This window comes from Melospiza melodia, chromosome 2 (assembly GCF_035770615.1).
Source record: "Melospiza melodia melodia isolate bMelMel2 chromosome 2, bMelMel2.pri, whole genome shotgun sequence".
Lineage (NCBI taxonomy): Eukaryota > Metazoa > Chordata > Aves > Passeriformes > Passerellidae > Melospiza > Melospiza melodia.
Genome location: NC_086195.1, coordinates 112,994,108 through 113,020,541, shown reverse-complemented (window position 1 = coordinate 113,020,541; position 26,434 = coordinate 112,994,108). Strand labels below are relative to the sequence as shown.

At 38.5% G+C, this 26,434-nt stretch overlaps 1 protein-coding gene across 1 annotated transcript in view; it reads right to left on the bottom strand.

The window, feature by feature from the left end:
* The window catches only part of PCCA (propionyl-CoA carboxylase subunit alpha), a 269,969-nt gene that overhangs the window by 235,930 nt on the left and 7,605 nt on the right, over positions 1 to 26,434 (bottom strand). Inside the window, exons 2-4 of the mRNA XM_063149605.1 lie at positions 26,250 to 26,327; positions 23,068 to 23,115; positions 22,911 to 22,979 (exon numbers count right to left, since the gene is read on the bottom strand). Coding sequence (XP_063005675.1) covers positions 22,911 to 22,979; positions 23,068 to 23,115; positions 26,250 to 26,327 — 195 coding nt within the window. The remainder of the gene's footprint in view (positions 1 to 22,910; positions 22,980 to 23,067; positions 23,116 to 26,249; positions 26,328 to 26,434) is intronic.

The window sequence follows — 26,434 nt, the reverse complement described above, 5'->3', positions numbered from 1 at the left end:
ACCTCAAATCTTGCCAGCGCCATTGCCAAAAGAGACAGACAAAGCAGAACAAAAAGCCTACGGCATTGAACAGTCTTGAGTTTAAACAAAAAAAAAAAAAAAAAAAAAACTGATGCAAAAAAGGTTCAAATTCACTGCTTTGCCAAAAACACGTCTTCCATCTGACCTAAGTATCTTTAGCAGCTTGACATTAAAATACACACACCAGTAATACAGTAAGTATGAGCACATAGTGTGCAGTACTCATACAGCCTTTAAAGTGCTATCTGCAAAGAAATACTGTCACACCATTACATCATTTAACCCTAAAACAAAATAATGGAAACATGGCTAGAGCACACAAAAAACAAAACTGTGAAAGACAAATACCATAACTACCCGACATTTCCCACATTTAATTTTACTCAGCATCCCAAAAACCTAAAAAAAAAAGTTAATGCAAATAAACAGGTCAACCTGCAGAGTCAACATAAATAGATTTCTCTGCAAGCCTATTTTAAACTATTTTAATTTGATAGCCCACAAATAGTTAAACAAGGACTCTGTAAAACAATTCTTCAGTGGCTTTCAAACATGTTTTGGTGAAGGGCATTTAGTTACATTCCCCTCCAAGTCTACAAAGACCCTCAAAACAGCCCATCCTTTAGCATCTGCAGGATTAGATCCCTGGTTCATGGACACCAGCTGAGAAATATAAATTTAAAAATATACTATCCTTTCCTTTACTTCCTAGTCTTGCCCTTCAAGTTTGCCACCTGGTCAAAAAATGGAGACAGTAAATAACCTCAGTAACCAAGGGCCTCAAAAATCCATTTTTCAACTACAATTAATAGATCCAGGTTGAACTGAACAATCACTAAAAGACAGGCAACATGAACCAGGCAGGGAAGAAAGCATTTTTAACCAACACCAAGAGAAAGCACATTTCAATACATATCAAGATTTTCATCTGTTTACATTCTTGCTTATACACACGAATTTATTTTTGTAACCTTAGAAAAAGTAAATCTCCATTCTCTCTTCCATGGATGAAGCCCTGGAATGTTGTATGCTGCTAAAAAGACACACAATTTTACTTGCATTATAAAGGGGAAAGGACTCCCCATTGTACTTATAGGCCTGATCACTCCTACTGTAAAAACCAGACCATGCTAAAGCTGTCAGAGTGATACTCTCAAACTGTGTTCTGCTTGAGGGACAAGCAAGAAAATGCCTTCTGAGTCCTGAAGACATTACAGATAAGACTCTAGAGAAGAGTTCCAGAATGGCACAAATGGTTTTTTGTCCCTAAAAACCTCTTCCTATATACTAATTGTTTGATGGATAGTTTCAGTGAAGCACCTTCTAGAACAAAAGTGAGAAAGAAGGCTTCTCCATCAGAATTTTATTGGAAGTGTTTACTGTGCTGAACCCTTCAACTAGGACACAAGTTTGCTATTGAAAATTTGGTGGAATTAAATAGTTAATTTGTATCACAACTTCCAACATGTTTTACCCAACACCAACCAGGAACAGTCCATTTCTTTGGTAGAACAACTGAAAAAGTAGGTCAACAGTCACCTTGCTCACTAATCTACCTTTGGATGAACTGAACAATTAACAGAGGCAGAGCAACCAGGAGGGGAAAACCAGAACGTCCCAAACTTTAACTCCAAGCTACTGCATCAGTAGCAAAACACACTAACGATCTCAAGGGAAAAGCACTCCCCTTGCCTCCTTCCACTGGTGTTCCCTTGGTGGGAGACCTACCAAGTTCCTCTGCTCAAGTAAAATTGGAGGCAGCACAGCCACTCAACGCAACCTTTGCTGATGTCTAGAGGGCTGTGAAGAAAGTCTGCAAGCTTGCAACTGCACTCATGTCTGCAGACTATTTTTACTCTGGAATACGTTATCTACAGCAAGTCTCCAGGATAAACAGGAGATTTTAGTTCAGAACATACACTAACAATTTGGGAGAACACCTACTAAATGTATTTACCAAAGAAACAGTCTCCATCTGTTGCATGAGTTGAGCGATTCATCATATTCATTAGAGCAGTCCACTAAGCTCTGTGAGGATGCTCGAGTTTCATCTTTGCAGCGTATGCGATTCTGCACTTTCAGTGTTTTAGAAAAAGAATTAAGTTTTTTGTGATGTTAACAAAATAGTGATGCCCTACAGTGCTTTTAGTAGCCTCCCTGCATTTCAAACACATCTGCACCCATATGTCAGCCTTTCCCTAATGGAATCTCAGCTTCTAAGCACATTAGCAAAGCAATAGACAGATCTTTCTCATGCTGTTTCTTTTTCCTGCCTCTCCCAAAAACAAGCTCACCAAGGAATGCATTTCATGCATGCTTCTTTGTATTGCCTTCTAAAGGGGTTAAGACATGTAGGAGATGGGAAAACTGGTAGTTAAGCAGGTCTAGGAAATAGTATCACATGGTAGGAAGGGCAGTCAACAGCAGAACTTCACATAGTAGAGATTTAGTTCTTGATTAAGCTGGATATACCAGAAGACACTTGGGATTCAGAAAAAGTATGTTAAACTCAGCCACAGTACAAAGTAACATGTAGTATGCACTGGTAACATGCCCCTATTCAGCATTTTCAGCTCTAATTTGGATAGAGTTCCCCTTTCAGATGGATGAACACAGCACACATTCAGATGTCTATACATGGCTGGACTGCAGAAGTTACTTCCAGCATCCAAAGATCAGAGATTCCTAAAATCAGTTCTAGTGTTGAGAAAATAGCTCACAACAACAGCAAGGTGATTTCACAGCTACCTGGTATTTCAACTACAGAACAGTATTTAACAGAACAGTGAAAAGGGAAATGTGGGCATCAACTAAATACAACAGTCTGGATCAGTAGTTGGAAGATTTATTTCATTTTTTTTTAATTGCAAACACAAGATGCAGACAGTGAGTTATGTTCTTCCTGGTGTGGACTAACTTCAGGCCCAAAATGAACCATACATTGAGAGTTACATCACTTTTACAATAAGCCTCACTTTAGGCATACACAAAATGCCATTCAAAGGAAGATCCCACCCCTGAACACTCCTCCACACTCAGCTCCAGCAATTACAGTGCTGCTGAGACAGATCAATGAACTGAACAGACACGGTGGAAAAGTAATCGGAGGGGAGGGGAAATTAACCTTCTGTCAGATCAGCAAGTTAAACCATCTCCCAGCTGCATGACCATCAGATCCCACACAGTGAATGAATGAGAAGGGGCAGGAGAGCACTCCTTTCACAAGTACTGTAGACTTAGAGGAATTTAGACATAATATGAAGCAAGTTCTACAATGTCAAATAAACCAAAGAAAACACCAGAAAAAACAGTTTGTCAGTGAATGCAGAATATCTTAAGGATGACAAAATTCCAGAGCAGGTTTCCTAAAACAGATTTTCCTCATGTCTATGCAATACAAGTATGCTCAACAGAAAATATATATGCACATGTATGTATATATACACGTACATACACACATCCTTTACTACTTCTAGGTACCCAGTGAGAGGAATTCTACCACTAAGGCTAAGTACTAAAGCAGTACATAAAAATTAACAAAAATTACACCATAAAATCTCAGCATTACCATCACGGCAAGCATAATCTTATGCTTTTATGAGGAATTAAATACTTAAAAATGCCTTACAAAATACTCATACTTAATATTATGTTGTTATATGACATTTACAAAAGTAAAGCATTTCTCCTTCAAAATTCCACTAATATGAATGCTCAGATTTCTTTAAAATGATTGTTTGTTAAGTTCTTAAATGAAAGTGTTCATTTTGCAAGAAAATTACTTCTCTGCCAGTGTATGCTAATTATTCATTATAGCACAACTTCAAAGAAGATAGTCCTTTCTATAAAACCCATTGTAAGTTTTCTACCCTCAAAAGTCTTCTTTTGAAAGACAAGACAGCTTTGAGACTTCAAGATGCAGATGTCCAGATAAAGTCAACAAAAACAGTGCAATGGAGAAAAATCATCAAGAACTCCTGGAAAATGACTGCACAGACAAGCAGGCAGCTCAAGTCTGTAGGGACTGTATGGTCTAACAAACAGGCAGGAATAGACAAGGAAATCTGCACTGTCCAAACACAATTTTTACACAGGTACTACCAACGCTGGAAAATTCATTCACAGTTGCAGATGCCAGACTTTACGTGGTCCCATTCTTTTCCAGATCATCTGACAAAAATATTGTCAATGATTGGAGTTCTGCCATAGCTACAACTCAAATTGTAAAATCTTTAATTTAGTGTGACTCTAGAAAAATCCTTTATTTGCTTGGGGATTTTTAGCTTATTGAGTATTTTCCCTAACAACATTTCCATCTCCTAGCTTATTTCCTATGTTACACACTTCCCCAATTTAAGTTACTCATGGATAGTGAGCAGAATTTTAGTGTCCATTGCATCCCATTAATCTTAGACATTATTTCAGCACATCAAGAAGATTTAGTCTCAGAACGGAGCATGTCTTGAGGAAATGGGTCTTGATATACAAAAGACCATTCTTTGCAGGACACTACAAAGTTCCCCCCACCCAAGCAGAAACCTTGTTCCAACTAACAGAATGATAAAGTGCTCCCCCACCCCCTAGTTCCCACCCTTCTATGGTAATCTATCACTTCTGGGATTCTCTTTCTTACGAGAAGAATTTCAGAAGTGCTAAGACAAAAGCTCCAGATCTTCACCTTTGAAGATTAAGTAAAGACTGGACAAAATGAGAAGTACCACTATTGGAACAGCCCAATTACAGTATCAATTCCATGTGGCCTACACATACCAATTCTATTAATACATATTTAGATCTCCAACACAGCACACTTGGTCAATGCTAAATATATTTATATTTATTTTATATGGTTAAAGAGATAATTACATGCCATACAGGCAACACCTGCACAAAACCAAAGGAAAGAAAGCTTATTTCTGCAAACTGACAACTGTTTCCATTTAAGAGGCACAAAATTTTGCACTCCTCACAACATATAGATAATATTCACAGGCTTAGGAAATTAACCCAACTTCAAGCATAGTTTTATAAGCCACTGGAGTAAACATCTATATAAACAAATTCCTATTTCAAAAAAGCCTGGAATTAAAAAAAAAAAAATCTTTCCAGGCTGCATGGAATCTACATAGCACAGCAACACACACTCTTACAGAATGGTTCCTTCTAAATCCTCTTTCCTGTCAGCATTTAGGTTTGGGTATTTTCCTCCTCCAACCTGCTAAATAAAGTCATATTTCCTGCTGACAGCAAATGATTGGTTTACCTTGAACTCCAGGGGGTTTAACTATCCATCCTTTAAGAAGCTTTGACAGTTTAACCTGCTGAGCTCACAGCACCCAAGGGAGGGTCTTACTTGCAGTTTGACTTCTGCTGCTGCTGACCACTAATACTGACTCCGCAGATAATGGATTTCAATAACAACCTCCTACAGGTTAACACTTTGGGTAGTAGCCATGATACTGCTTTAATTAAGCTAATACATGAAGGTTACAGTTTGGTAGAAAGTTGTACTAAATTAGGCAGTGCTCTCAATAGCAGGAAAAATGCACATGTTCACCTGTCCTGTAGCTCTGGGATAAATTTGCCTACCGATACAATTCAGTTGGTTTAACTTTTTGTAAGTGGGCTCAATTTGTTAATTCCATTTCCTCTAAACATGAATTTTTTCAGCAGAACTGATAACTTCATGACAGATAGGAAATGGATGCCTACAACCATGCTGAGCACATAATGTGTCTACCTTGCATACAAACAGCCCATGCATTGCAGTTCAAGCGTACTGTGTTTGGTTTCTTTACTTTATAAGATTTGGAGCATCCTGGTAATATAATATAGTAGCATTTCTATTTCCTTGAAGCTAAGTTGCTAACAATAAATTTCATATTTTAGCAAGCTGTTAATTATGTAAAAGCTTAAATATCTTACAGACATCTAGTTGAAAGTGGGAAACAATTCATATTTACTGAAAACAAGCATTTGCCAAAATACAAAAGCTTGTAGATTGGAGTGTTTCAATACATTTTGCAGGCCAAGCACTCGCTCTTTTTCAACACAGCACTTAAAAGCACACATTCACTCCAAAAATAGAGAGAGGAAAGAGGTTCTTGGTTTAAAAATTTGGTATTAACTTTACCTGCAAAAACATCCATTTGTTGGATTTTATTTTTTGTTAAAGTACACAATCTGACGAACACTGTACAGAGTAATAATGAAGCAGCATGGGAGCCATTTAATATATTTCTTGATTAACTCATTGCCTGTCCAGTTCTCATTCAGACATGTGCTCACATGTCATAATCGTCATAACTCCCATCATCCCTCCAGTTAACACACAAGCTCCTTGATTAGTGCACAACTCCCAGACGAGCCATTGCTAATGCTAAATAATTCCCTCCAGCCTCCTGCCACTATACCACAGGCTCTCCAATTAAATATAATGTCTCTGATGAGCCATATTAATACCGACAAATTCCTGCCAGAGATTCTAGCCCACTCACTTCCAAAGAAGCAACTGAAATAAAAAGAAAAAAAGCTGTGTACATAAAAATTAGCCAAAAGAATAATTTTGCCATGAGGTTTGAATTACAAAACTTTGCTGTCATAAGTATGTTATTCTTGGAGGTGCCTGGGAAATTGGCACATGTATTAATACAAGTTTACTGATAAATGCAATGAGTAAATTACCATTTTAATAATTGAAAAGCAAGCATGTAAAATAGATAGCTCTTCAATCAGTTAATTACAATTAGCAATATCTAATCACAGGTGATAAAATTAACTCAGATCACTTGCTGCTGGTATTGCAATTATATTCAGCCAGTCTTGTGCATTAAGCATTATTTGCAACATTGGCATAGCTGTACACACCTACACAGTTTTCTCAGGTTATAAAATTATTTCACTAATGACACATCCATAAAATTTTTAGAACTTGTACCAAGAAACTACCATGCCTGTTGCAGTAGCACTAATTATGTAGTGAAGTCCACATTTTTAAAGATATTTACAGATGCACCAAGCAACAGTAAAATATTTTAATAATATAACAGATCCAGTCATGGGTCAAATAAAGAGCCAAATGATAGTAAATCTCCCCACTTTGGAAAGGGTGGAGTCACTGGAAAATCTAACCTTTTCAGTGTACACTGAAATTCCTTAACATTTAATTCAAAATTGCTGCCATTAGCTGGAAATTGACTGTTTAGATTTATGAAAATCATAAGGAGTTCCCAGTCCTTACAGGAAAGAGTCTAATGTCCTTAACCCTAGTGCTGACCCTCTCACTGGAAGAGATATCAACAAAGGACATGTAAATAGACTGTGGCAGAAGTATCCTTTAGTAGTTTAAAAATACTGCTTGCAACTGCACAAATTGTAAGATATTCAAATAACCCCCATGAAATTTTGATAAGCTCTTCCCCAAGGTCCTTGCACCTTCATCCTTACACTAATGCACTTCATCTTCATTTACCTGATCATTAGTTTCCAGTTTGTTCAGCTGGAAACCAACACACACTAATTACTTTGACATCACAAAGTCCTATCTGTCTTCACCACCTCCCCAGACAGCAGGGAGAAATTATCAAGGGTAGGCATGATAATATCCTGATAAATGATGATTCACATCACCTCACTGTCAATCATCCAGAAGTGCTCACGCAAGATACCACTCAATCTCATTACTGAATCCTAGGGCTAAGAGTACAATACACACCAGGAGTCATATTTCAAACAGCAGGCCACCTGGATAAGATGCAGCTCTTGGAGATTTTCATGAATTCTGTTGGCTTTTTGTTTTAACATGGTAAATGTCAAATATTCATCCATTTTACCATGTGTATATAGGCTGGCAGAAAAGGACATGCTGAAAGCAAGGCAATTCATCTCAAAGGTTCAAGTGATAAAAAAAAATCTAGGTTCTTCGAAGGGGAGGAGAAGGACAGGTAAATTTCTTTAATTTAAGAAGAAAATTAACCAACCTAAAGTCTCAAAGTTCAGTTCCACAATTTGGGCATCCTTCCTGCTGAAACAATATAAATGCATTCAGAGGTCTCAAAGAAGAAATGCTAGCTTTGAAACTCATTGACATGCGCAAAATTCACTTTCTGTGATGAAAACAACTTAATGTTCTTGCTTCAATAAATATCTGATGAGGGTGGGTGGGCTGATCAGTCAAGAAGCAAAAATAAGAACTTAGTAGTAGCTGCTTTCTCAGAAAATATTACTTCTTTCCCTATTTCCGAAATAGTATCATCCTTCCATCTCTCTCAGCCCAATTACATATACAACTAAAGCAACCCCTAATGGTAAAGCCCAGGGCTTGCTATCCAGCACAGAATCTAAAAGTTGTTCTAGAGAGGGAGCTACAAACAAAACCACCTTCTAGGTCTGTAATACAGTCTATTTTCTTGCCCAAGATCATCATGCACCATCACTAAACTTGCACAACGGCTGATCATATCCTTCAATTTATGGTGCATCACATGGAACAGATGAAGGAGAAAAGAAGAAAGCAATATTGAAAGAATATGGGGAAAAGTGTGAGGAAATTTCACAACAACGTCTGCTTGCCCTAGGTATTGTCAGGGAGGAAAAAAAAAACGAGCCAAAACTAAGAACCAAACATTGAGAAAAAAACAAAGAGCAGACAAGCAGAAGAACAAAGCAAGTCCAAAGACACATTCTGAAGGCACTTTAAACACTCAGCAGAAGCCAGAGCAGCAGGGCGCTCTCTTGCAGCTGTGGAGGGTACTGCTGCTACAGGCACGCTGGCTCTGCGTCCAGAGACTGCCTGCCCCACACCTCGGTGCCTGAACTTGGCAGGAACCCTCGCACACTTCCTTGCACCTCCGCTGCCCCAGACTGTTTGAAATACGATCACAGCCTCTCAATGAAACCCTTGTCCCATTTCAAAGTACTCTTTCCCCCTCTGGGGTTACACAGGACAGGCAGCAACTTACAGGCTCCTGTTCAGATAATGTTAACATAACATTTTTCAAGGAGAAACTCGGAGGTTTCCCCTCCAAATATTCTAAGTGTTGTAAAATATATGTAAATGCAAATATAACAGAAAAGCAAAGCTCCATAAAAACCCTGAATGAAGTCATTTAGGTATGGATGCACATACCTGAGACATACACTATTCAGAGTCTACTTTTCAAAGCAAGTGTGGATCACTACCAAAGTTGAAAACCCAAGAGCTCCTCACAAGTTTCCTATCAAAATACTCTCCCTAAAAAAGGGAGTTTCCAGTCCACATACACACACAGATTTCTCATTCTCAAATCTATGACCCACATCCCTCACCTCTTTGGCTTATCAAACCTACCTTATCAACCCTACCAATCATGCTATAAGTACAACAGATTTTACAGCAACTTACCCAAGAAACATTAACTACCACATGCTTGGACAATGGAATTCAAAGCATTTTCCCCTAAAGAACCAGAGAGCCTGAAAATAAAATATGACCTCTTCAGTGTAGAACATGAAGCAGGGCAAAATTACGACCAAAATCAGAATCTTTTTCCACTGAATGCAACCCCAGTGCTTTCCTTCCTATCTTTAGAGACGGGCAGCAAACAAATATAATAGCAACAAAAATGAAAGTATCATTCCAGACAAACTTAGATATTAAAAAAAATTTTAGAAGTGTCATTATATTATGAAATTCATCCATAAATGTGTTGAATTTTCATCTTAACTTAAAAGCAAAGAGCCACCTTCATCCCAGACTTTCCACAGCACTGGCTTCTTAAAGAACACATGATCTATTTGTGCTGTGAGAAGGCTACTGTTGGCTTAAATGCTTGAAGGCATACAACAGAAATCTCTTCTGCAGAAAGAATAATGGTGCAGAGAATACACAAGCATGCATGCCTGCGAAGTGAATTTACCAAAGTTAATTTGTTAGCTGTACTCACAGAAATCTGAGGGCAGGAAATTGTAATAATAATCCTAAGTTTTAGTTCAGCTGGGCATCTTTATGTTAGAGCTTTACAAAAAAAAAAGAAATCTTAACACAGCAGTGTCACTTCTTGAATCTCAGCAACCTAATTAAAAAAATTAGCTTTCAGTACTAATTGACAGAAAACACCCATTATAGGTTTTGTTAGTTAAATTGGAAAATTCTCTGCACAAAAAAAAAAACTGGCACAGAAGCAAACTTTATTATCAGATGAATACTGAGTTAGACACATTAAGACATTTAAACACCCTCCACCTTTCTCTTAAGTTCTTGAAGTTAATTTGCAGCCAAGTAACAGTACTTCCTCTAAAGGAAGAAAAAAAAGAGTAAATAGGAAACTGCTGTCAACAAGTGTCAGCACTGCAGAGTTCACAGTCTAAGTTCATCTGCCAATTTTGAGCTCCACAGATACTGAACAAGAAGCGCATGACACAACTTCAGGCTCAGTTGAACCCATATCCAAGAATGATACTAAGAACTCCTCAAAATATTTAACAAGTAGAAATCCAATACAAATTACACTTTAACTATCACAAGGAAAACAAAAATAACATTTGCTACTCAAACTCAGGTTATTATCAAAAACTATCAATCATACATCTAAAATCTCTCCTACATTAGTCAATTTTGTATGTACAGAGAACAGTAATCTATTTAAAGTACCTAGAGACCCTCTACATACTCTTATCAAATAAAAGCTAGCATTCTAAAAAATAAAAGAACATGAAAATTACAAAATCCAATAGCAAAATCCTTACTAGCACTAGTCTTGAAAAAGTAAAGCTTTGAATTCATCATTTAATTACTTCATAGAGAATCATCAATTCCTGAATTTATCAAGTATTACAACTGACATAAAAAAATGGCTTCCCAAACTAAAAGTACAAGAGATACAACAGTGGTTTCCACAGTTCTCCAAAATTTTGTTGTGCTTAATGAGGTAAACAACACAAGCAAGCACAAATAGTTAAGTTTAGTCTAACCTAAAATTTAAGAGCAAGCAAAGCAGGATCTGGCTGAAAGCATAAGAGAAAAACAAAAGGACATCAATGGGTTTTCAAATCCCCACAGCCACTCACTGTGGCAGGCAGTGAAGCTGCCTGAGCTCGACCATTCTACATTTGACTCTTTCACAAAAGGAAAGGTTTGCAAAACGCAGGCTCTGATTTTATCAGGCACTAGCGTGCAAAAGCAGCCCCCCGAGCACAGTCCCTTCCCTCCCATACACCCAGGGTTTGCAGCTGCTAAATGCACACAAGCAAGCAGGACTAAGTCACCCACACCCAAGGGCACTGGGGATCCTTTCTCACAGCCCAAGTGAGTGACCTGGAGTGCCAGCAGGCAGGCAGGCTGGGCAGGCTTCCAGCGCCAAGCCCTCACTGCAGCACACTGCCCACCTGCCAAAGCCGTAATGCTACACAAGTGCCACAGCACCTAAAACTTCTAATCACAGCTGCTTGCTTTTTGCTTCCTCCCTGGGCTTTCTTTAAGCTTTTTTTTCCCCTGTATTAGTCCTCAACATATTTCAAGTAGGGTTTCTCACCTCCACAGAGCACAAACTGGTCAGGAAATACAACTATCTTTGTTATATTCAAGAAAGGCCTTTAAGAGAAAAAAAAAATCTGAATCGGGGTCAGCAAATTCATTTTTCTTGAGTTCAGGAGCATTTCTAGGGGACTGACAGTTCCAATCCTTAAACCAGCAGCATCTTCCAAATGTTCTAGTTAAGCACAATAGCTGTGCATGTTGGAATAAAACCATCCCCCAAAGGTTGAACTGAAGAGCTTTTAAACACCTAAAGCACCTTATACAAAATTGGAAAACATTAACCACAAGATCAACAACATAAGTGAAAGTCTGTAATAAACATGAGCTATAATTAAACTTCCCTGGACATTATTCTTGAAATTTGACACTCAACTTTCAATAAAATTAACATTACAAGAAAAGGTTTATATGTACTTTTATTATTAGCTTTTAGACCTTCTCAGAATCACATCAGTATTTTGGTAATTTTATTATGCCAATGAAAATCTTCACTGAAAAAAGCTTCCTCAAAGCTGAACCTGATAGTTCTGCTACAGGTGAAAATCAATTTAGAAAAACATTCTCCAAGTAAAAAAAAATCAATAACCAAATAAATACCATAGATCATACTTCCATAACAAGCTTTTAAATTACCTGTGAAGAGGCTTCCTTTTCTCAAAGTGTGATGTGTGATGCAATAAATGGTCAAATACATAGCACTTTCTTTCACATTGCATAACCAAGGACTATTATTAATCATGTATTTGCCCATTTGTCAGCATAACAGCAAAAAGTTTAGTCTGTTCTGCTTTGCAAGTTCTTCTCCCATCATATCAGCTTTTTAAAAAAACAGTGAATAAAACTGAACAACAATTACAGCAGGACATGCAAGAGACAGGACCTCTCAGAGCTGATCCATTTTTTCAATCACACAGTAGTTTACCTAAGTTGACTACCTCACAAATTCAGCTTCTACACAAAAACTTCCTCCCATCCCTTCACATCCTTCTGTATACAGTCAACACCACCAGAGATTTGGTTTCCTTAATTAAGCCCCTGCATCTCCCTGCCTTCATCCTTCATCTGTTCTGTACATTTGAAGCCTGCCCAAGTTCCTCTGCTTGGAGAGGACTACATTGAGTATAAACAAACTCTCCTTAGCCACTTTGACTTCAAAACAGCCTCTCATGACACCCTGGCAAGCAAATCCTTGGCTTGGGAAAATATAATTGCACTTCAGAAGTCCATGGTTGCAATTCTGCTGTTTGTCAGTCTTGCTCCTCCTGGAAACTTAAACATCACTATTTCTCAGTAGTCCCAGGCTTCACACCCCTGATTACCTCATCCCTCAGTAAGAGGTCCAGCACAGCACCTCCTCTTATTAACTCAATCACTTCTGTCAAGAAATCATTCTCCCCACATTCACAAAGACTCCTCAGTTGTTTTCACTGTCCCACATATGTACTAGTGACTTGAAATGATTACATTTCCTCCAATTTTCCAGAGCTGACTTTATCTGCTTCTTATTCATGATCAAGTCTACAGCATCCAACACTACCTGGCCTATGACAAGAATCAGCCTCCCCTGAAGTTCTCTGTCCTCCACTTAATCAAGCAAATTTGTCTCACACAAATCTGTTGGCTCTGCAGCTTCTCTGGAAAGAGCCTGTCAGTCTGTTTGTCCTTCCTGATCCTGCAAGTCAGCTCATCTCCCTGCAGCTCCTTCCCCTACAACTCAGTGCCTGAACCAGAGCACAGCTCACATTTATAAGGGCCCCTAGCTCCTACTCTCACTCTCAGAGAGAGGCACCAGGCAATTGCTACAGTCCAAGTCATGAAAGATATCAGCCCTACTCCTTCCACAAACTTTTTAGTACCAACTTATGGCTGTTGGAGAGATTGATGATTAACACATGTTCAGTTACTCAATGCTTCTCATCTACTCTTACAACACGGCACAATAAGGAATTAATGAGGGCAGGGGAAACTTTTGCTGGAAGTATCATAAGATACCAAATCCCATTATTTGACTAAAGTTACTTTCAAAGCATCCTTTAGAAATATAGTGTTGATACCATTCAAGAACAGACAAATATCTATTTTAAAAGTTTTAAGAAAGAAATTGACTTATACAAACAAGCACTAAGCTCCCCTGGCTTCTTGCTAAATGCATTAAACACCAGTTTGATGCAGGCCCCCACCCAAGCAAAATTACAAGAGATCAACCTAGGAGATACACTTCCTGGACAGGGATGCTCCTTTGCCACAAAAAGCAGACAAGGGAGATGATATGCTGTCACAAATTTGTCAACAGCTAAAACCACATTAAAAACAATTTCACTTTAAAAACTGTCAGCAGCTGTTTTACAAGGCCAGTAACATTACAGGTCAACAGGTGAGCTGACATTAAACACCAGCTACAAAGGCACTGTGAGAATTCATGCAATGTTATAATCCAATTAAAATCCAGGAATAAAACTTGAAGCACTGCCCAATTAGCAAGACAGAGGCAGAATGCAGCAGGTATGTTACAGAATACATGTGTTTCTATAAATCCAAGCCACCACTCAGTACACCTATTAGTTTGCACCATCTAGTCAAACACTGATTACCATTCTTCCTGTATAATAAACAAGATACATTAAGGGTTTGGGGGGGTTGCTGGGTTTCAAACAGCTATCAAAGGATGCTAGTTGCTGCCTACATACAATTCAGCAGTAATAAGTAAATCTCATCCTTTATATAGTGTTTTCTTGATGAAAGTAAACAAGTGACAGATGCTTTTTGTGAAAAGGTGAAAGAATAGAACCCAAAACCACAACACCCATAAAAGGACATATACACCTATACCTTATACCTAACAAATTGTGTCTTCATTTCCTGTCTCCCATCTTCAGTTTTTCAATCTTTCAGACACCTCATAAGCAATTCAGTTTCTTGTTTAACACCCCTCCTAGAAAAATGGTACCAGGACCTCATCTGTGGAATCCCAGACTTCACAACTACCTGGCAACTTTTTCTTCAGCTAAGAACCAAGGAAAGTATCTGGTTTTAAATATGCTTCTTACTAGGATCTGTTAAGATGGCTCTGCTCACCAATCCAGCTCTTCACATTGTGTGAACCTGCACCTGATACATATTTTCTCCCCTGCTCTCTTCTCCCCACAGCCTCCACTATTAGGATGTGTGATGGCATTAACTCAAGACACTAAATCTACACTGCCTCTCAAAAGGTTAATCAGGTATTCATTCTCCTTGTCCCCAGCCATGTGTCCTGATGCCATCAGCTCTAGCATTCATTAACCTATGCAAAGAGCCACATCAGCTTGCTGATCCACATTCCTTTCTTTTCTTTCTCCCACTGTTCTCATATAGATAAGCAGCCTGGATCCATTTAACAAAAGGCTGCACACATGGTAGGTACACAAAAGATAGGAAGGCAGAGAACTACTCTTAGTAGACAGCACAGTCTTACATCAATTGTGGAAGTAATTTTCTAAGTACTTGTGAACATTACTCATAGAAAATCTGCCTTAGGTCACTCTTTGTCTAGAGCTCATCCAAGTTCTAAAAAGAAATCCAGCCCAGGGCTTTTTCACCAGTATTTACACCCACACAGATAAGAAACCACAGATAGTATTACCAAATAGTATTGTTCGTTAATAGTGCCTGAAAACAGATCATCCTTGAATAACCACAACCACAGCTGATAACAAATACCACAACTGGGAAAATATGAACCACAGGAGCAATGATTTTACACAATGAAGCAGCTGCTGCTGAGGACATGGGTGAAGGATGAAATCAGGAAAAAGACAAGACACTCAAAGCCTCAAAAGAGGAATCCAAGGGACCTTACACTCTGTATCCAAGGAAGTGAGGCAGCAGGAAACCATGCTGCTGCAGCTCCCCTCTTGCAGAGGAAGATAGCAGAACTATCTTTTTTATCACATTGACAATGTTCAATTGGATTAAAATTACTACTTACAGCATTTTCCACCACCCTCTGGAAAGGTTTAGAGATGAGCACAAAGCAAACAGGCTATAATAGATGTACACCAACTTGGTTTCCTGGGGAAACCCAATGTAATAAGGACAGTATGTTTGAGTCAGAATTATGGCAGCAGGAGACATTGATCCAGAACTGCTGATGGCAGTGCCCTCAGCACATAACTCAGGAGGAAGAAACTGCCTGCTCTCTGCCACTCCTGTCCAAGAGAGGCAAAGCTCTAGAACAGGTGAAGCCTAATGATTCAGCGCTGGTCAGCCTAAAGCTTAAGACCTGATCACAGAGATGCCTGTACATCCCTCCAAACCCCATAGCTCTGGGTACAGCATCAGAGCCCTGCAGCCAGCCAAGGCAATAAAAGTCACTTTACTGACCTACCGCAACTCAGCCGGTTTCTATAAATGGCTACAGCATCTGTCACACATTCCAATGAAATATTTTAATATAAAAAGGTCATAGAAAAAAGTTTTAACTAACTTGATCAAGGTGTCTGGTGTGTTCAGAGCATGGAAACAACCCAGCACAAGATCAGAGAAGCGTTAGAGCACCAAGATGCAGTCCTACGCAAGCAATTAAGAGTGACACATCAGTACACATCAGTATTTAAGTTCAAATCAGAACTGGGTTTTTTAAAGTAAATCTCTCAGTCACCCCCACTTAAAACACATTTGTCTCTAACACTCAGCTGTCTCAAAGCACATGAACCAGATACCTGCTAGGCACAGCAAACCACCACAAGCAGACACCAAACCCTCAGCACCAGACTAGAACCAAGCACAGAGAGATACTGAAAGGCAGAAAGGAAGAACACCATGTCTTCAGCATGAACCAATTCACTCCACAGAGACACTCCTGCTACTCCCCACTACACTGATGTAGACAGTCACAGAACCACAGAAGCACCACTTGACTCTCCACAGCACTGAGGACCTGCACCTTTAAGCTGCAATTAACTTTGCTCACTGGGCTCCCACATTTTCCTCTCCCAAGGATAGTTCAGTACTTCCAACAACAGCCACTTTCCCTAAATGAGCTTTGTGACAGATTATTTTTAATCCATGCATTGATCCTTCAAATAAATCAGCTTGGTAATTAAATAACCATCCCCAAATAACCATCCCCACGAAAGTCAAAAGATCTGGTATCAATTCCTTCTTTACAACATACACTTTCCACCTGCAAGGCAGTGTCCTCAATTGGGCTGCAGTGTGATGCTTAAAGCATCCTATTCTACATCCTCCCTCTGCTTCTTAGTGGTAGAGTTCCAACAAGAAGCCAACAAAATCGACATTCAGCTTGACCATCAAACAATGCAACAGGAGTCTGACTCATTTCAGAGGTCATACATGCATTTCACATCATCCCATCACTGATTAAAGCACACTAAAAGGCTGAAACTTTAGGATTCTAGAGCAGCTCAAGCTTGCACTTTTCACTATAGCCAATGAAAAATTAATTACTTCCTCCAGCAACCCACTCAGTTTCAAAGCAATGATAAACTTTTTTTAAAAAAGGCAAATTACTGGCAAGCAAGCTACAATTCTGACCAAAAGCACACTCCTTCCACAGAGGTATTTCCCTTCACGGGATTATCACCATCTGCATTTCTCATGCTTTACAAAACTGTCCAGAAGCTCACTCAAAGCATGTAGACAGGACAGTAACATCATCTCCATCCCCGCTCGTGAAGAAATGAACAACACACTGTCTTTGAAACAAAAGGCAAATACACTGAAGGAAGAGCACAACAGCAACTGTTTTGCACACCTTGCAAATACTACCACTTAGGAGGAGTGAATTTCTCCAGACAGTACAGGGAGGCAAAGTCCACTCTATACACTCTGGACAAGAGCCCAAGAATCATGTACTTCAAAATGGCATTAAAATACTAGTTTCATTTTCATATAGGTAATCAAAACAGATCTCTCCAAGTTTTCTGAGTATAAAACCCTGAAATGCCATTGGGAGACAATGAGCTGTCAAAATGACTGAATTTCTAGTTTTGTAGCAGATGATGGAAGAAAGCTTTGCACATTTTAAAAGAAAAAAAAAACGTAAATGAGAGTTTGGACAAATGTTAAAATTTCTAAGTTAGCTACAAGTAAATAAAACTCCTCAGTTTTAGATAAAATTTCACTTTTCAAACTAACGAACTTTTTACATTAAAACTTAAATGCCAAATTGCCCTCAAATACTCTATTTTTGCCAGCTGGATTTCTTAAGAACAAAAACTGACAGCATCCCATTAAGCTATAGAGAAGTCTACAGCAAAATTCTCAGTTTACATTGTTGCAGAAAATAATCTCATCTTATTCAAATTCATTCAGCTCAATAAAGACATGGTCTAGAAATTTATAACCCTTATCAACTTTGCAGTTTCCCTAAACCAGATTTTTCCCCAGCCTCCTTCTGTCTCAGACTCCCAGCTTAAAAAAAAAGTTAGGAAAGGAATATAGATCTTCCATTGCTAGTTAACTTATTTTTTCCATTTTCTGTCTCTCAAAAGACTACACTTTCTGGAGAACAGCTCAATTCTGTGTAATTACTATTACATCAATAAAAGCATTTGCATTATTTTTCATTTTATATTATGTGGCAGAACAAGATTTAAAACAGGCAGTTTAATACAACACCTGAAGTCTTAAGTGACTGATAGGAAAAACCTTATATGAAAGAAGAATAACTCACTGCTCACTACTCTGTTAAGTTTTAATAGTTTACATTACTTTCCCATGGGATTTTTTCAGTCATTTATAGTTCATTGCTTCATATGGCTATAGAATCCCTGCTGTGTTAAAAAATGCCAAGTAAAATTATATCTCATTCACTGCTTTATGCTATACCTTCTTTTGTTCAGATCCAATTAGTGAAAGCTTGTTCTTCATTTATCATACTTTTAGCTGATTATGTTAGGCATTACAATAGTTCTCTAGCTTTCCTTGACAATGTTTGCACCATCAGTGTTACATTTATGGTTGAGGAGGTTCTTTCATCTTAACCCTCTATTCCAATCAGTTCAGGGGGAAAAGTACATATGATTACTCTTGTTCAGATGAAACTTCTTTGCTTGTTTTCTCATATCAAAAATAATTCCACCAGATGTTTTAATTAAAAAAAAAAATCTGAATTTTACTGGTCCTTCCCCACTTTACCTATTCAAGTGTAAAGAATCAGTGTTTTGAAAGCTGAACACTGAAGTTAAAAAAACCAACAAAACTTAGCATTTGGAACAGTATACAACTTTTTTTCTCAGCTTTCCCCAAAATAACAGATGCAATCAAATAGTATTAGCCACTATTTTCAAGAGCCTGAAAGCATCCATTATGATCTATTTTATTCAGTACCACATAAGCAACTGTAATGCTCTATGGGGGTCTCAGCAGCCATTTTGTCAGGCTGTTTTTCCCACCAGTTCACACATCCTCTCACCTCCACAAAACTAAATGCAATTCAATCCCATTTAATACCATTTCCGGCTATCTATAAATTTGCATTAATACAGGAGCATCCAAAAGACTCTGAAGTCACCTATCTCCTTTTAAGTTTTGTTAACATTCTCTTCCCTGTCACCATAACAATATTCACCTATAAAAATCTTTCAGATCTTTGGTAATTTTTAAAATTAATAGCACAAAGCAGTATATTTTGTTTTTTGTATTCTCCCTCTTCAGGTAAACTTTATTTGGTTCTCAGCAGGTTGTTCCATTTTTGCCACATTCCCAGTTTATAACAATCCTCTCTGCTGCTTCCTCCTCATAACAGCAAAGTTTAAATTCCTTGAAATGAAAATTCCTTTATGCTCTTATAGTCTAGTTACTAGTTTTATCTATTAATGGTAAATATGTCCAGATTGATATTGCTCTAACAGCATACTCAAGACATTTGCCATGGTGCTCCACAGAAACTAAGTGTGAAAAACAAGAAAAAGCTGTTTTATGGAAAGCTTATATGCACTTTGTTTATTTGCATCACCTCTATTCAGCACTGTAAATCCCACAAGGATTTCAGTAATCTGAAAATTTTTAAAAAGTCAAGCATTCAACCAAAAGAAATCAAACTAGAGCTCTAGGTTAAGATAACTCACAAGTCTTGTAGTACTTTTATTCTAACAGCATTATTTTAAGATTGTGTATACAATTCCTGTACAAACATTAGTGAAAATGACTGCTTGAATCATTGAATGCATATCACTAAATAAGGAATAAACTAGAAGCTATAACTGAAAAGCCTGAATTGCTAAATACCCTGTGATACCTGTTTTCTTTCTCACCTTAAATACTTAGTGAGCATGCTGAACAACTTTGCTTCTGTTCAATTTCAGTTGTGTTTTCAAACAGTACGACAAAACCAGAGTCAGTAACAAACCAACTGGACTGCCCTCCTTTTACAGTTATATTGGTTACAATTGATTCATATTAAGAGTATCAGGCTACCTCCTTCTCAGTGAGTACCTATACAGATGACAAGTAATGTAATAAGGGGCTCTAACTACATCTCAAAGTTACTCCAAGTTCTAAGCATAAAATTTACCTACTGTAGCTAGTGCTACTTCTAAACATGTTAATAAAAATTTATTTTTAAGATATCCCTACCTACTTTGGTTACTAAAAACCCAGTCCCACTATTTTCAGTAAAGACAAACTGTTGGGATGGGCACCCAGTTCAACAGCACATCTTTACAGCTATTTCTGTCTTTGGTTCAGTGACCGTCATCATCAGGGTAGCTGCCTATCATACTCATTACTTTTGCAATACAAGTCATGAAGGAGTGAGATATCCTGTCTGCACAAAATCAAGAGAATACTAACAACTCTCTTGCAGCATCCCATCACTAAGCAAACACATTTTTCCTAGCTCCGTGAGGACAGAGATTCCTTTGGCAGGTTGCATCAGCTCCTGAGCATGACTTCAAAACATTGGACATTTTGCTATGACTGGTACAACCAAGAAGGATGCTGTTGGTGAAACATTGGACAGAATTATGGACAACTATTGTTGGTGACTTTACTGTAAGTAACAGAGTAAAAGAATTTGGCCTGTGGACTCATCTATCAAGGTCATCCAAAATGGCAATCACATCACTGCAATGGGCCAGGTTATTCCCATCATGAAAAACTAGAAGTACCCAAGTCATTAAAACAGACAACTTTAAGTAAACTCTTTCCCAGTGCAAGCACACAGGGCAGTGACTGAAGGATCTATGGTAGACAAACAACATGTATAATTAAACCCAAAAAGCTAGCTTAGATTTCATACCACTAGCTTAAGTACTTAGAATAGTTTTCCTAGTAGCCTTCCTCTCATTTTCCTTTAAATACCTGGAGCCTCTTCAATGCACACAGCTAATGCTTAACCTCATACAGATAAGTTTGGCAAGTCTTTAGGTAAGGCTCCAGAGAGCTAAGCAGACACTGCATCACCCTTACAGCATTTGTTAGAGCCTCATCTCTTGTCCATAAACTCAAAATGGCAGCATCCCCTCTAACACACTTAATGTTATCTTGATGAACTACCATGAGTATATTAATGCATTTCTGAGATACCACCTTGGATTTTCTTTCTCTTGGGAACTATTACAAATTAAAGACCCTATTTGTATTTTAAAGCTAATACAGCACTGTAGCTCAAAGCAGCATAGACATATTTTCAATTACCTTTTTGTAATGCACTATTTGTACACCCTTCCCCCTAAGGTCATGAGTTGTACTTTTTCATGCCATTCTTACTCTCTTATTATGTTCTTCAATCTTGGTTTTTACTTACTGCTTTCAGATCTTGTCACAGTTTCCAGTTCATAGCAGAATCCACACAATCAACAGACACACTAGAGAGAAGACCAATTCATTTTCTCAACTCTGTTATGGACTGGTGAAAGAACATGTGGATCTTTTTTAAACAGCTTTTTAAGTCTATTTCCAGGATGAATTCATGCCAGTGAAAAGGCTATGCAGTGCTGCTAAACAGTGAATCCATTTATCTTTACAGCAGATACTATATACATGAGATGGAATTCAAGTACCCATCAGCATGCTTCAGTTTTACTAGAGGAATCACAGATAATACAGAGTAGTTTGTATTCATATTCACATAACCCTTGGCTTCCAAAAGAATTAGAATTTATCATGATGTCTGACATCCACCCATTAAGAATTCATTTCACAGCCCATTGAGCACCCACAAGCTATCACATTACCAGTTATAGCTACCAGTTGAAACCCAGACCAAGAGTACTTTCCATTCACCTCAAAGAAAGAAATACATGCCATAAAAATCCATCAGTAGAGCATTTCAGAAAGTCCCATTTCAGTCCCTTGCTCAATCTACAGCCTATTCATACAAGCTGAGCTGGTCATGTAGTAATAGGACCACAAAGGGACTCAGACAAAAGCTATGTCAAAGTCCAAAACTCCCAACAGCTCCCACCTTTCATTTAACTCTGAAAACACCTAAGCTCTAACTACTTTCAGATTTCATGAACCATGTCTGTTTTTCCAATGTTGAGTAACTCACCACCTATATTCAGAAGTCCTGTCCTACACAAAACGCACTTTTCTGTTAGCTTGTCTGAGTGACTTATTAAATCATAATACAGGGGTTTAACTACCTTCCAGATTTCAACAAACTTTCCTGGAACATGGGGGTACACCTGGTCATTTCTCCTGTAGCAGTTCTTGCAGGCAAGGAATACTGTGTTGTTTCTAGTCAACAGGAATATGCAAGTATGACTACACTTGCTGTTATACCATACAAGAAATTATCCTGTTACTGTTGCCATGAATGATAATGAAGAGACTACAAAACCTGAAAATGGGCAATACATGTACCTTGCTTGTCTAAAAAGCCATTTTACCCCCTTTCTGGTATGCTGCTGAATATTGAAGGCACATCAATAGCCTCATCGAAGGGAACAGCTCCATTAAGCCTGTTTAGGATACCTGGTAGAAGGGGACATTTCTCTGGAAAGTAATGAAAAAGATTTACCAGACACAGGAAAAATTTATACTAAGCTTTATACCTTCTTCTAGGATCCACTCTTCATTGCTTTTTTGTGCATATTAGCAAAACAAAATTTAGGTTTTACTGCTACTCTTACACTTGTTGCCCACATCTACATAGGTGCACATATATCTAGCTTAATCCACACAAAGAGAAAGCATTTACACAAACACAGAAGAGTTCATAGACAAAACATGCTAAATACTTATCCAGTCCTTCCTCCACCTTGCTATGTCCCCTCACTTCAAGCACATAGAGAAAAAGGGCATATCCAAAGATACTTCAGAATTGCCAACATGCCTACAACAATAATCAGTAAGACTACATAACAGCTGCAGTTTTGCTGAATTACTAAAACCTCATCTACCACTTGAATTAAGTAGTACTCACAGCATTGGCATCGACATCACTGTGTATGGCAACTGTTTTGATCCCCATCTTCTTACACGTTTTGATGACCTACCACATAAGAAGTGACAATTACCAATATTTAAACACTGATACTTTCATAATTACATATAAAAAGACAAAAATGTTACATACTTACTCGGCATGCAATCTCTCCTCTGTTGGCAATTAGCAGTTTTTCAAAAGTCTGAAGGGAAAAGAACAATAAGTCTTGAGAAACAAAAAGAACACAAGTTTTTCTCCCTTCAGAAACATGTATTTTTTTCCTTCACTTCCACTAAAACCATGGTTTATCCATGAGCTTATAATTCTGAGATCACCTACTTTTTAAAAGAGCTCTTCTGATTTAAATGATGATATAACAAACAGCATGCTATACTAGATCTACCTAGCACACACCTAGAAGAAAAAGGCTTTGACTATTCACACCAACCTCCCTTGGATCTCCTTGCCAACTAGAACCCTACAGCAGCTCTAGAAGTCAGCCAAGCCCAGGGAAGAGGGGCAGTTTTATGTTGCCTGGAAGCAGCACAGACACATGCTGCAGGTACAATGCTAGCAGGTACAGTGGTCACTGCCCATAACCAGTGTAGATGACCTGGAACACAACACTCATCAATTATGGGAGCCCTTTAAAAGGCACTCCAATCATAAGGAAGAGAGGCTCCACAATGCCTAGGTTGTGGAGGATAAAAGACTGACAGTTTGACCCTGAACAGGCATACCCTGCTGAGTTGTACCAGCCTTACCCCTTCTCCAATCTGAGGAAGTCAGCAAAATCCTGCATGGCCATCAGGACATTGTTACACACTAAATACTAACTAGCATCTGCAATGCAACAGAATAGCAAATCAAGCTAACTACTCGCCTGAAATTCACTGTCACCTTTCACATTGGAATGCACTAATGCTGCAAATGCACCTTCAACACTTCTAGATCATGCCTGTAAGAGGGGATACCAAGCTGCTGGAAGTCAACAAGCCTTACACCCTTTCCCATTAAGAAAAGAGTGGCAGAGCAGCACAGTTGCTCAGCATGAAAATCTCATTGCTAGGAGTGAGGGTTATTGCTGTCATGGGCCTTGCTACTAAACACAGGGGCACTTTGGAACTGCACCTGCTCAGTTATAAATACAGACTGCCACTGAAAGGGACTGTCCTGGGTGACACACTTACCCCACTGCTTTCCACACCCCAGACCACAGGGGTGCAGCTCCAGGACACATCCCAAGTTTGTGAACAGTCCTACTGTGCCTCCCGTGCTCCAAATGAAAAACATACAATAGGGAACCAGCAGGACTGTCCTTTAGGGGCAGTCTGCAGTTATACACATCAAGTTTATCAAATGATACCCAAAGACATTTGACAGCTATCCTTCCTCCACTACACCAAACAGCTTGCCTTCAGAAGGACCAGGGGAAGAGGAGGTATTGCCACTACAACAACTAAAGGGTTTACTAGCCTCACAGGCGTTAGCTAATTTAAAGAGAGGAAGATAGGTGCCCGAGGAGAGGAAGGAACACTGCAAACCCCAACAGGAACTGCTATTGACAGACTAGAACACATTATTTGCTCTACACTCCAGAGAAACTCAAGGTGCCCTTAACCAAATTTACTTTCTCAAAGTCAGGGCTGAGCTGACATCACATGACCAGTTTAAAAATACTACCATGTGATAACACCATATGGAAATAAAGTGATAAGAAACCCCTCCAGGTGAGAGCTGCAGCAAGCTTACACAGTAAATTCAGCCAGGTTTGCTGAATACCACTGCCCAGTGCACAGGCATACCTGACTCAGATGGATCTTAAACAAGCTCAATTATCAGAGGTACCAATACTTTAAGAACCCCACAGGAGCTAGCAACTTTTTTGAAGAGTTCTTAACTGGTGATCTGGTCTAAAAAGGTTATCAACATCATAATACACAAACTGTTCCTGAGTCTAAATTTCAGCATTCTAGGTACCTAAAGATTTTCAGGCATATAGACTTGAGGGGGAATTAAAAAAATACTCCCAAATACCTGGTGCTGAAAAGTGTCATGATTCAAGTTCACCACCAGCCTAGTTCTTGGTACATAAATCCTGCTTTATTAATCATCTGTGATCACAGTACAAGACAAGACTTTCAACATCAAGATAAGAATATTTAACATTTTAATTTTTCAATTCTAGTCTGTCTAAAGACACAGATTAGACTCCAGCTCAGCACAATAAAAAAAAATTAAAATCACATACTGCTTTGGAGTAACATTTTTAACATAATTTCCACTAATTAGGCTGAAAAGGTGTCACATGAAAGTCTTGTCATTGCAAAGACAGTTTAAGTGCTTTTCAGGTTTGTTTTGTTCACTGCCCCTTCCTTTGTCTGTGGTAGTCACTGGTTGACATTACATAGCTCCTAACTGAGAGAAGCCAAATACCCAACTATATGGCCTAAGCATAATTATGCATTTAGAAAAGCAAAGGGATCTTAACTACGCAAGAACCTTAAGAAAAAGAAAGCTTCTAAAAAAACCTGTAAAGCTACAGTTCTAGGTACATGCTGGTTTTCCCCATTTCCTAATACTGTTTCAATTCTAGTTAATTGCTTCTACACTGGTGTGTAAGGACAAGCCTATCAGTCCTGAATTGCTGGCATCCTTGCCATTGAATATTACTGTACCTTCAATCACATTATTTTTCCAAATGTGTTACTTCAGAGGCCATGCCAAGACAATCTTCCACAAGGAAAGTTCTTCTTGGCTCATAACTGTAAATTGAGATTACTACTGCACAACTCCCAAGATGAGGATTTGCTATTCTCCACAGGCCTTAAAGGCCCATCTTTTTCCAAGGTCTGAAGTTCTCACCCCATGCCAGGTCATCTACCAATCATGCTGCCACTGCTACAGAGTTTTGTTTCCACAAACAGCTTTTGGCTAGTCTAGCTCCTGAATGTTTTAACAGGCCCATTACCACCCACACTACAAAAAACATTAACAGTTGTTTCATAATTATAACATGTTCAGGCCAGTATGTGACTTTCCCAAGCTCACAATCACTTAAGCCTTTTGGGATACACTCAAAGTAGCATTCCAATCTTGCTTGACATATATCCTGGAAAAGCAACTTCTTTTTTGGTTTAGAAAGAAAAACATGCTATTAAACCAGTGATGGGTTATACCAAGAGAACTACCATTGTTAGGAGAAGCACAAAGAAGAGGGCAGCTTAAAAAACCAAGTGTCAGTATTACATTATATTATAATATTATATACATAATATAATACATATATTAGTACTAGTAAGATGTCAAAAAGAAAACATGCACCATACTACTTACCTTTTCATTTGGATCATACACAGATGAATAGAGCTTATGTGAAGTTATAAGGCACCATCTTGAACACAGTGTGTCCCACTATAGAAGAAACAAGGAGTTAGGCCTGTTGCAGTATGCCTTTACATTAAAAACATCTCATACACTGACATCTTGAGGAAATGTCCATAGTCTTTCATTCCCTCACC